Source organism: Aythya ferina, assembly GCF_964211825.1.
Source record: "Aythya ferina genome assembly, chromosome: 3".
NCBI lineage: Eukaryota > Metazoa > Chordata > Aves > Anseriformes > Anatidae > Aythya > Aythya ferina.
Genome location: NC_140298.1, coordinates 1,188,691 through 1,200,466, shown reverse-complemented (window position 1 = coordinate 1,200,466; position 11,776 = coordinate 1,188,691). Strand labels below are relative to the sequence as shown.

The 11,776-nt window shown below is 61.6% G+C and overlaps 1 protein-coding gene and 1 long non-coding RNA gene across 3 annotated transcripts; both read left to right on the top strand.

The window, feature by feature from the left end:
• The first annotated feature begins 1,362 nt into the window (after positions 1-1,362).
• Positions 1,363-5,179, top strand: FOXA2 (forkhead box A2). Of its 2 annotated transcripts, XM_084514725.1 has the most exons (3): positions 1,363-1,826; positions 2,531-2,600; positions 3,137-5,179. In XM_084514725.1, the coding sequence occupies exons 2-3, from the start codon at positions 2,532-2,534 to the stop codon at positions 4,397-4,399; spliced, it is 1,332 nt and encodes a 443-aa protein (XP_084370851.1). In that variant the 5' UTR covers positions 1,363-1,826; position 2,531; the 3' UTR covers positions 4,400-5,179. The 2 variants fall into 2 exon arrangements, with proteins under 2 accessions (XP_084370851.1, XP_084370850.1); XM_084514724.1 differs by lacking the exon at positions 1,363-1,826 and having other exon boundaries at positions 2,054-2,600.
• Positions 5,180-6,643: 1,464 nt separating this feature from the next.
• Positions 6,644-11,367, top strand: LOC311434040. The gene is made up of 2 exons (XR_014691237.1): positions 6,644-6,906; positions 10,864-11,367. It is a non-coding gene; the product is annotated as an uncharacterized lncRNA (long non-coding RNA).
• Positions 11,368-11,776: the final 409 nt, after the last annotated feature.

Sequence of the window (11,776 nt, the reverse complement as noted above, 5' to 3'; positions counted from 1 at the left end):
TTCCAAGGTGCCAGACTCACTCAGAGAGTGCTAACATCCGTGCTGCCGTGTGGGGTTGAGGCCCAGTGGGGGCTGCATTTGTTGGCACGGGGACACCCTCCTTACAGCTGCGCTCCTCCTCCCATGGCGTTCACTGTGGAAAACACATCCATGCGTCCTGTGCTTGGTGGCCAGCAGGAAAAAGTGATGCCAAGGCTGAGCACAGAATGCCCCGAACCACCCCAAATTAGCAGCAAGGGGGGAGCTCAGCGCACAGGGTCTCAGGAGCAACGCAGTTGGCCGTGGCCAGTACCCACCTGGCCAAATTTCCTGATTTCTCCCGTCACCCCAGAGGAACAAAAAGCTCTGTGGCATCATCTGGCTGTTTCAAACAACACCCAGGGGATACGCGGCTGCTTTTGGGCCCCACTGGCCACACGTCGAGGGAGCTGAGGCACAGCACGGAGCCGGCCCGCAGGTTGCAGGCGGGAAGATGCCACCACGGAGTCGCGCCGGGACCGCCGGCCCCTCGCAGCCGCTGCCGTCGGGGGGACCCCCGGGGGCAGGCGGGGTGGGGTGTTCCCCCACCCCCGGCCCTCCGGAATGGGGGACAGAAGGCGACAGGGGGCGCCCCGCCACCGCTTTTAGCTCGCGGGACAGCGGAACGGGCCCTTCCCGGCGGGGGCCCCGCCGCTCGCCCCCCTTTTGGGGGCAAAGCCCCCTTTTCCTGGCGCGTCCCCGCATGTCCCCGCCCTGGGGGCAGCCCCATCGGGTCGCACCTTTCGTTTTCAGCGGCCCCCCAGATCCCCGAACGCGGGCAGGCGGCGGGAGGAGGCGGGCTGCCCCTATCGCCCCGGCTATCGCGATAGGAAGGTGCCCTCCCGGGGCCGTTTTCGTTTGGAGCTGGCTCCGGAGGGTGCCGGGGCACGGGGAAAAGTCCCCCGGGCCCCTCTTTAGGTGCCTCCGGTGCCTGTTGGGTCTGTGTTAATGTTTAAAAACTAGCGCCGGCTTCCACCGGTCGATGCTTGGTTTTAATCCCGGGAGCAAAACTAAACAAATAAATAAAGGGAAAGGTCGGCGCTGCCCTTTTTGCTTTGCAGGCAGGTAGGTATGGCTGGGGGACGTGAGAGCGAGCCCACGGCGGGCCCACATCCCCGGGGGCAGGAAGGAGGCGGCGGCAGCCCCCTGCCCTCGGGGCGGGCAGAGCCGCGCTCGGCGGGGCAGCCGCAGGATGCCGCCGGGGGAGGCAGCGCCCCGCGGCTGGGAGGCGTTTGGCCAGCAGACGGTGGAGGGGAGCGCTCCGCTTCCTCTGGCTGGGAGGGAGGGCAGGAGAGAAGGAGGGAGGGAGGGCAGGACGGAGGGAGGGAGTCGCTCCGCCGCTCCCCGACGGCCGCATTCAGGCAGCCTCCGCCGGCGGGAGCGAGCGCGCCCGGCAGCGCGGCGATGGAGGGGCCGGGGGGCTTCCGAGGGGTCTGATTCCGCCCGTGCGTCCGGGGGTCCGTCCGTCTGTCCGTCCGGGCTGCGGGGCGCTTCGGCGCCGCCCCGACGGCGCCCACCGGGACCCTGCAACCGGCGCCGCGGGGACGGCGGCGAGGTCCCCGGCGGCCCCGACGGCTCCGATCGCACTCCGCCGCCCGCCGCGCCCCCTCGGCCGCCCTCGCTGTTTGTTTTAGTTACGAAATTGCTGTAGGAACTCGGGCAGAGCCGCGGGAGGGGCCGCGCGGCCGAGCCGGAGCCGGAGCCGAGCGGCGGCTCCCGGAGCCCGGACCGATGGGGCAGCGCCGGGGCGCGGCCGGGCGGGTGGCGGACTGAGCCCGCGCTCCGCCGAGCAGCCGCGGGGAGAGAAGGTGCGTGCGGCCGGGGGGCGGCTGCCCCCACCGGGGGGGGCCGGGGAACCCGCGCCGGTCGGGGCTGCGGGGCGTGGGGGGAGCGGCGCCCGTCGGGGACGAGGGGCGGGGGGCGTCGGGTCCCCTGGGGAAGGGGGGGTCGGCTCCGGCAGGGCCCGCACCCCCCGGGGAAGGGAGGCGGGGGGCGCTGGGAGCGGTGCCGGGGTGCCGCCGGGGTGCGGAAGGTGCGCGGGGGGCCGCGGAGGAGCCGCTCCCGCCTAGGTGTGAGCTGATTATTCAAATGGGCAGCCGAGGACCTGGGGATTGGAGGCTCGCCCGGCCGCTCCGTGCTATATCACTCGAGCACCCACGTCACTGCAGCACTTGTCCTCCTCTTCCTCCTCCTCCTCTTCTTCCTCCCTCCTCCCTCCTCCTCCTCCTCCGGCTCCTCCGTCGCCTCCGGGCGACTCTTCGCCGAGAAGCGCTGCGAAAACCCACCCAAGGAGCAGCCGCGAAAATACCCCCGGCCCCAGCGCCGCTCCGTGCCCCCTCCCTTCCTCCCTCCCTCCTCTTCCTCCTCCTCCGGAGGCTCCGACGGAGGGAGCGCGGCAGGGAGGGCTGGCGACTTTTTTTTTTTTTTTTTTTTTTTTTGGGGGGGGGGGTTGCTCTCTGTCGTCGTTTGTTGTGGCTGTTAAATTTTAAACTGCCATGCACTCCACTTCCAGTATGCTGGGAGCGGTGAAAATGGAAGGCCATGAGCACACGGACTGGAGCAACTACTACGGAGAGCCCGAGGTAAGGAAGGAGCCGAGGGTCCGCCGCCCCCCGACCCGGCCCGGCTGCCCCCCTCCCCCGGGGGCACCCCAATTTTGTCACTAAATTTGGGGCAGGGCGGGGGGCGGCGGGGCCGGCCCCCCCGGGGCCGAGTGGGGCGCGGGGGTGCCCGGGTGGCGTTTCGCGATTTTTCCTCCTCCCCCTCCCCTACCCCCCCAGGTATTTTTCTCACTTCGTGCAGGGATGTCCCTTCCCCTCCCTCCAGCTCCCCAGCATGGACCGGGCGGGCTCGCTGTGGCCACGTCTTTTTTAATATCTGTATTTTTGTTTTTCATTTCAACAGCCCCCCCTCACGCCCACCCTCCCAAGATTTAACCCTTTCCAGCCCTCTCCAGGGCTGCAGAGGCTCCCTGGCAGGCAGCAACCCGGGCTGGGGTGGGGGTGCCCCCGCACTGCTCCCCGTTTGGGGGGCTGCCCTCGTCCCTGGTGGGGCTGCGCACCCACCCCCTCCTGCTCCCCCCCCAAACCTCCCTCCTCTCTCTTGCTTGCCTCCACAGAGCTACTCCTCAGTGAGCAACATGAACGCAGGGCTGGGCATGAACAGCATGAACACGTACATGACCATGTCGGCCATGAGCACCACAGCCAACATGACGGCTGCCACCTCCATGAACATGTCCTATGCCAACACGGGCATGAGCCCTTCACTCACCGGCATGTCCCCAGGTGCGGGGGCCATGCCTGGCATGGGTTCAGCCGGCGTGGCAGGGATGGGTGCCCACCTGAGCCCCAGCATGAGCCCAATGGGGGGCCAAGCAGGCTCCATGAACGCTCTGGCCCCCTACACTAACATGAACTCCATGAGCCCCATCTATGGGCAGTCCAACCTCAACCGCTCACGGGACCCCAAGACCTACCGGCGGAGCTACACTCACGCCAAGCCACCCTACTCCTACATCTCCCTCATCACCATGGCCATCCAGCAATCGCCCAACAAGATGCTGACGCTGAGCGAGATCTACCAGTGGATCATGGACCTCTTCCCCTTCTACCGCCAGAACCAGCAGCGCTGGCAGAACAGCATCCGCCACTCGCTCTCCTTCAACGACTGCTTCCTCAAGGTGCCCCGCTCCCCGGACAAGCCGGGCAAAGGCTCCTTCTGGACTCTGCACCCTGATTCGGGCAACATGTTTGAGAACGGCTGCTACCTGCGCCGCCAGAAGCGCTTCAAGTGCGAGAAACAGCTGGCTGCCAAGGACAGCAGTGGGGCAGGTGGTGGGGCAGGTGGCGGGGGCAAGAAGGGGCCCGGGCAGCCACCGAGCCAGACCCTGGGGGAAGGCAGCTCCTCAGGTGGCTCCGAGGGCTCAGCTGGCGCTGAATCCCCTGCCAGCGCCTCACCGTGCCAGGACCACAAGCGTGCCCTGGCTGACCTGAAGGGCACGGCGGGGCTGAGCCCTGGAGAGCCGGCGGCATCGCCAGCGCAGCACCTCCTGGCCCCCCCGCACGCCGGCCTGCCCCACGACGCCCACCTCAAGCCCGAGCACCACTACGCCTTCAACCACCCCTTCTCCATCAACAACCTGATGTCCTCCTCCGAGCAGCAGCACCACCACCCGCACCACCACCACCACCACCACCACAAAATGGACCTCAAGGCCTATGAGCAGGTGATGCACTACTCAGGCTACGCCTCGCCCATGCCCGGCAGCTTGGCCATGGGGCCCGTTACGAACAAAAATGGCTTAGAGTCCTCCCCTTTAGCCGGAGAGACTTCTTACTACCAAGGTGTGTATTCCCGGCCCATCATGAACTCCTCCTAAAGGGCCAAGGGGAAAGCTCCCCTGGCGAGGGGGGAAAAGACCCCACACCCCCGCGCAGTCCCCTAGCAGAGCGATGGACTATGAACGCTGTTGAGCACGGTACATATACATATATCTATCTATCTATTTTTATTTTGTTTCATTGGCTCCAGATGTTTGCATCCATTCGGGAAACAGCAGGCATGTCTTGCAAGCACCTCAGCCTGCGCTGAGGGCAGGCACGCTGGTCCTCCCCCCCCAGCCGAAAACCACCCATGCTTGGGGGGCTGCGATTCCCGTGTTTTGCCTTGTGGGGTGGTTTGTTTCAGTGGGGAGGGGCGGGTTGGGGGTGCGGGGAGGGGAGAGGGGGTTTCTGTTGGGGCTATTTTTTTTTTCGTTGTTGTCGTTGCAAGGAGGTATAAATATATCTATTTTTTTTTTGTGTGTGGAAGTGACGGAAAAAAAATATCAAACAGACAAACAACAAAACGAAACCCTCCTTCAGTGTGAAACCCATGCTAGTTTTGAATTCAAGGACCAAAAGTCTTGTAACGTTGTAAAAAGGGGGAAAAAGGGGAGGGAAAAAAATGAAAAAAAAAAAAAAAGAAAAACATTTAAAAAAAAGTCAGGATAGATCATTGTAATTGAAACAAATGCTTGATGTTACCGGGAGAGTAAACTACTTGGATCTGATTAATTTATCGTTTCTGTATGCTTTATTTATGGCTTATAAATGTGTATTCTGGTAGCGACTAGCCAGATTTTCACAGAACTATATTAAAGTGTTATTGGCGGTTTTTTTCCCGTGCATCTCTGTTCCACTGGGACTCGCCGGTCTCCCCAAGCCGCCACGGAGCCGCGGCCCGACAGGGCCCCCTCTGCCCGGCCGAGCGACCCCGACGGCGCGGCGCTGCCGCCCGCTTCCTCTCTTCCCCGGCGCGCTCGGAGGGGCTCGGCCGACGCGGGGACAGCCCGGGGGGGGCGAGGGGGTAAGCGGGGAAAGCAGCGGGTCACGGCACGGCACGGCACGGGACGGCACGGGACACTAATGGCACGGGACACCGGGGGCACCCGGCCGGCGCTCGGTGCGCCCTCAGGGGGCAAAACCGACAGCGGGGTGTGTGGGGGGGAAATGGCAAAGTAATGGTAACCGGGGCGACGGGGCGAGAAAGGGGTTGCAGGGGCGGAAAGCGGGGAAGCGGCGGAACGAGCGGAGCGCCGCCGTGGAGGGGGTGGCTCGGCTTCGGGGAGCGCGGCCGTGCAGCGGGGAGCTCCCCCCGTTACCCCCCAGCGCCCCCGGCCGCCCGGAGCCTGCCCGGACCCTCGGCCGGTGGCACCCGTCGGGGGCCGTTTTCCTTTATTTCCCCGCTCCCTGCCCGTTTTCCCAACCACTTGTTGTTTTTCCCACGCGTTTACGGCGCTCATAGATGTTGCTTTCCGAAATAACATTCAAATCCTTCTTAAAATTCCGCATTGTCCGCGGGAAGAGAAAAGGGGACGAGGAGTCGGGGGGATGAAGGGGGGGGGGGAAGGGTAAAAAAAAAAAAAAAAAAAAAAACTCCCCAAAACAAAACAGGGATCCAGCCAGAAATCTGTCCGTCTCTATACGGGAAGGACACACACGTTGTGAAGCAGGCATGCAATGTGTTTCATTAGCACATAAAAGGCTCCCGCGGGGAAGGAGCACGGGCGCGGGGGTGACGCCGCTTTGGGGACGCGGCGCTGCCGCTGCCGCCCGGCCTAAAAGCGGGCACCGAACCGGGCACCCGCAGCCCGCCCCAGAAGCACACCCTTTCGTTGGGTTTGCTTTGGGTTGCTTTGGTTTGGTGTCGTGTCTTTTTTTTTGTTTTGTTTTGGTGTTTTGTTTTTTTTTTGGTGGTGTTTTTCAAACTCTCATCTTTTTTTATTTTTTTTTGGTTTTCCTTTTTAAATTTCCCTTCCTCCGGCCTGGTGCACGCTGAAACGCAAGGATGGGAGGCTCGAGGGAGAGGAGGCAAAAGGAAAAAAACGGGCCCGGCTATACATTATTTCTTTTTCTTCACACACCCTTGCTCTTTTTCTCCCCCCTTTCCCGCCCCCACGAGTCCGCACGACTCGCCCGCCCCCAGTCTTCCTGCAAGTGCATTCTGCTCCTGCCGGTTTAAGCAACCGTGATCTGTGAATAAACAAAGTCAGTAAACAAAAAAAAAAAAAAAAAAAAAAAAAAGGGGGGGGGGGGGAAATCTAGATCCAAATTCCATGAGGGTAAACTTTCAACACCACGTCATACTTCAGCAAATTTACACAGATATTATATTGCGTCCCTTTCCTTCCCCCCCTCTCCTTTTGAGCCATTGTGCTTAACTGAATTTTATAAAGCTGATCGATATCTTGGTAAAATATTCATTTTTAAACTAGCGGGCAGCGAAATCTTTGCTTTGTGCTAAAGTCAACAGTAGCACAGTTTCAGCTCAAATAAATGCAGGGATGCTTCCAGCTCCCGCAGAGCCGGGCGCGGCGCAGCGGCTCGTCCTGCGGCCGGGGCGCAGGTAGGTGACAGCCGCCGCTCTTTCTCCTTCTCCTCCTTCCCCTGCGCCCCGGCTCCGCTCCGTTTCCGTACCTCCCTGCGCCTCCCGAGGCCGCCGGGCGAGCGGGGCCCGGGCCGGGGCCGCTGTCGGTTCGCGGGGTCCCGGCCCTGAGCTCAGGAGCGGGGCAAGGCCGGGGCGGGGAGGGGGGGCTCGGCGGGGCCGGGGGGCCCGGGGCGCTGGGGCTCCGTCGGGGGAGCATGGAGGGGGCCGGGGATGCTCCGGACGAGGCTCCCAGCGCCTCGCCGCTCTCCCGCGGGCCGCGCGCCTTCGTATTTTCTCTCTCTTTTTTTTTCTTGCCCCCCCTCTTTTTTTTTTTTTTTTTTTTTGCTCGTTTTTCCGTTGTCCTCCCCGGCCCCGTGGCACTCCTTTGTTCCCCGCAGCCGGACATTTCGCCCGTGGCCGTGGCACGGGGAAGCACCGCTGCCGGTGCCGCAGCGACCCCGGCCCGGCTGCCCTCAGCCGCGTGGGCCAACACGGGGGGACTCCCCCTTCCCTGCCCACCCACAGTCCCTCGGTGTGGACGCAGGGGGAAAGGGGAACGGGCGTTCAAGCGGGGCCGGCGGCCCTGCCCTGCGTGCCCCGCTGGCACGGACACGGACACGGGTGGCATTGCCCACGCGGGGGTTCGGGGAGGGGACCTTGTGTCGGGCCGGGAGCGGTGTGTACGCGGCGTGTGCGCTCCCGTGTCCCGCAGCTGCACGGCGGCTAATAGGCTCTCAATAATTCATAGCAGCGCGGCAGGCTAGTAATGCCGCGCCGCGCGCTTGCCAATTACTTGTCATTAACCGTGTCCCCACGCGGTGAGGGCGCCGCGCGTGGGAAGGGCCCGGCTGGGCCCCGGCACAGCCCCGCACACCCGGCCCGCGGCAGCTCCCGGCGCCCCGGTACAGGCTCTGGGGCTCGCCCCCGCCCTGGTGCCTACTGACTCTCCGGCCGCTGCCTTCGGCTACTTTTTATTTTTGTAGCTTTGATTTGATTATTTCATTATTTTTTTTATTTTTATTTTTTTGCCTTTGCTGCCCCCGAGCATCCCCAGCATCCCCGTCTGGCGTTTCCCCGGCTGACAGCCCCTCGGCAGGGGCACAGCGTTAGAGCCCGCTCCCGTGCTTCATTCCCCTCGCACCGATTTTATTATTATCACCATCATCATCCTCATTACCCGGGGAGACCGGGCGGCGGCCGGCCACGGTTGGCGGGGGGACGGAGAGCCCCGGTAGGAGGAGGAATAGCGGAGGTGAACTTCCCCGGGCACAGTCTGCGCCGGGGAGGGAGCTCCGGGGGGGCTGCGGATCCCGCCGCCGCCCGAACCGGGGCCGAACCGAGCGGCGAGCGGGCGGAGCGCTGGGCTCGCCCCGTGCCCGCGGGCGGGGAAAGCCGGGCGAGTTTGGCCGCCCAGAGCCGCGACCCCAGGCCAAAAAGCAGCCCCCAGCCGGCCGGCCGCGCTGGCTAAGGCATTTATTTTTCCTGACTTCCCCTGCGGTGGCGGGGGAAGGCACTTCTTTAATTGTTCGGGCCCCTAATGACATGCAGAGATGGCTCAAAAGACAGCGGACATCAAAGCACAAAGAAGATGATGGCACATCCAGGCTAGGGCAGGGCAGCCACGCTTCCACCCGGGGAAGGACGACGGCGGCTGCCCAAACTTCCAGCACTTCTCCTCCCGCCGGGGAAGCGGCGCGGGCACACCGGGCTGTGGTCCCAAAGCCGCCGGCAGGATTGTATGCAAAACGCGTTTATTGACGGTCCTAAAAAAAACGGACAACTCGGGGGTGAGATGAGTCTAATTATTGCTGGTTCTAAAAAGAGCTGGAACACCCAAGTAGGGCTTAACTCGTCTCCTGGGAAACTGATGGAGACCTATTTTACAAGCTGTAATTCTGCTTTAGACTATTGCAGGCTAAAGGCAGTTCACACTACCCTCTTTCTTCTAGAAATAGTCCTAATCCTATATTTCGGCCGGGTAAAGTCCGCTTCTGCTCCGCACTAGATTAATCCAGAAACCACATAAAACCAGGTAGGGAAGAGGATGGAAAAGGGGAGGAGAAAAATCGTTCAAAGTTTGTTACCTCTGCCCTGACTAACCTTCAAAAGAGTAAATGTTAAAGGATGATGCAGAGTCTACCGGCTCCTTATTTACGGGACAGCTTCGCCGCCAATAGAGCTAAAAACGGGGCTTTGGGGCTGGCGGCTGTCAGGAGGAGAGCATTTTGGTTTTATTTTTTGCTCTCTCGCTGTGGTCGTTTTTCAGGTCGGGCTCCCTCGGCGGCGAGTGAAATATTTTTCCTCTCTTCTCCCAACGGAGCCGGGGGGAGGAGGGGATCCGGGGAGGGCGCGATGAATTTGTTAGTTATTTATTTTTACTGGGGGACGAAAACAACGACGACGACAAGGGAACAGCCCGTGGTTTTGCCGAGTCCGAGCGCAGACACGGCCGGGTGCTGCAGCGGTAATTTTTGTCCCAGCTGCAATTCGGGGGGCTCCTTGCCCCGGGGGCCGCACGACCTCAGCCCTAATTTGCTGCTGGAGCGCCTGGCAGTGGGCTCAGCGGCGGCTGTGCCGCGGGGAGGGCGAGGGACAGAGGGTGGCAAGCCGCAGGCCCCCCGGGGAGCCGGGGCTCAGCCCCTAACACGGAGGGGAGGTTTCTGCCCGCCGTGGGGGAGAGACCCCCGCGTCCTGCCCTTCCGGCCCCGGGGCTTCAGGGGCACGGCGCTGCGGAACCCCTGCTCTAGGGGACCGGGAGGAAAGGCCGGGGCGTTTGGGGGAGTGGAGGGGGGGGGAGACAGAGTCCAGCGGGGCACAAAAGACGCCCCGAAGTGCCGGGGCAGAAGAGTGCGCATCGGGTCCGCTCCGCCCGTGGGGAGGGGAGGCACCGCACCGAGCGTGGGGCGCGGGTTTGGGAGCTCTGGGCGAAGGGATGGGGAGAGGTGGAGGGGCGAAGGGAGGGAGGGGTGTGGAGAAGGCTGGCAGGACGGACAGACGGACGGATGGACAGAGACTCGTTCAGCGGCCCTGGCGGGGCAAACGAAAGTGGCTCCCGGAGCGGCCGGAGGGACCGGGGGGGCAGCCCGCCGGGCCGCTATGTTTGCAGGTGCAGCCGAGCGTGAAATTGAATGTAAAAAAAAAAAAGAAAAGGAAAAATAATAACAATAAAAAAAAGAAGTTTTTAAAAACGCAAATGAGTCGGGGACGGCCGGGCAGACAGGTCCCGCAGCGCCCGAGCCCGGCTCGTCGTTTGCCCACGCGTGATCGTGGGGCCGTGTCACGGGGCGGGGGAGCGGGCATGGAGCTGCCATCCTCGGCTGCCACCCTCGTGGGACCGACCGGGGCCAGCGCTCGCTGCGAGCCGAGGGGCAGCGCCTCTGCCCTGCGGTCCGCCGGCGGCTCCTTTCTTTCCCTTTCTTACTCGCGCTTTACTTTAATTTCCCTCTCTTTCTCTCCTTTCATTTTCTTTTCCGTTCTTTCTCTTTCTTTCCCATTTTCCCGTTTCTTTTTGTTTCTTTTCCTCTCTTTCATTTTATTTTCTTTTATCTCTCCTTTTTTCCATTTCCTTTCCTTACTTTCCTTTTTTTCCCTCTCACTCATTTTCTTTTTCCTCTCTTCTTTGCCTTCGTTACCGCCTTTTCTCTTCCCCCCCCCCGCCCCTTTTTTCCCTTTTTCTCCTTTTTCATTTTTTCCCCTTTTACCCCATTTTTCCCCTTTCCCCCTTTTTTTCCTTTCCTCGAGGGCAGGCAGGGGACAGGCGCGGGGCAGCTGGCCGAGCCGCGCCGCCACGGGGATGGGCGCCGGACCGGGACCCTCACGCTGCCCCCTCCTGCCAGGGGCCGGGCCTTAAGTCCTCCTGCTTTTCCCCAGGTGGCCCCTGCTCCTTATAGACCAGGGTGGCAGGAAAGCCTTCGATGTACTTTTTATTTGCTGCAGGCAGCGCAGATTTCTGCAGCCAGAGCCTTGCTGCTGCCAGATCGCTGCCAGCGCCGACACTCCGTGGCCGGAGCAAGGTGCGCACCCCCGGCTGGGGACGGGCCGGCTCCCTGTAGGTCTCCGACCCCACAGTCACACAAGCAGTACAAAGAACGAGCCTCCTCCCTCCGCGGCTGGACAGCAGCTAGCCAAGTGCTCCGCAGCACCGAGGAGTGCAAGCGCGGGGATTTCATTTCCATCCCGGTACTGATGGCGGCAATGCTGGAGGAGTTGGGGACCTCGAGATGCTCTGCATGTCACCGGGCTGTTTTCTGCAGGCAGACGAAGCAGCCACTCGGTGCGCTCCATTATGTGTGTGCACTTACCCTCAACTTCCCTCTCCTTTGTTTATTTTAATAATGGCACAGGGAGTCAGTTTTGGGGGTAGATGGGGCAAACTTCTGGGCTTCACAGTGTGTTGCTACTGTGTATGCATCTCCTATTAAACCCACAGATTCCCATCTCTGATTGCCTCTTTGTGTCTGTCCTTGTGCGTGATACCTGTGTTATGGTTCAAAAGCTCCCAATGGGAATGGGGAGAAGCTATCTTTGCCTCGAGGACAGTTAGGAAGATGCTTTTCCAGCATGGATCCTTTTAGGAATCAAGGAAGTGAAAAAAAAATAAAAAAATGTAACTGTACCTTGAGAAAGTTGAAGAATGAATTAATTTGTGGAGCTTTTTGAGGGATGATCATTGGTGCTGTCCTAAGAGTGAACATGAGTTCCCCAGGCTGCCTCTGCACCACGTAATGGATTGTCCATGGCACGGATATCTCTATCCCCCCACAAAGGTAACGGGTGTCCCACGGGAAGGGATGGACATGCAAACCCATTTTCAGTGCAAGAGGTTTGCCCCAGCACAGCTGTTGTCCTG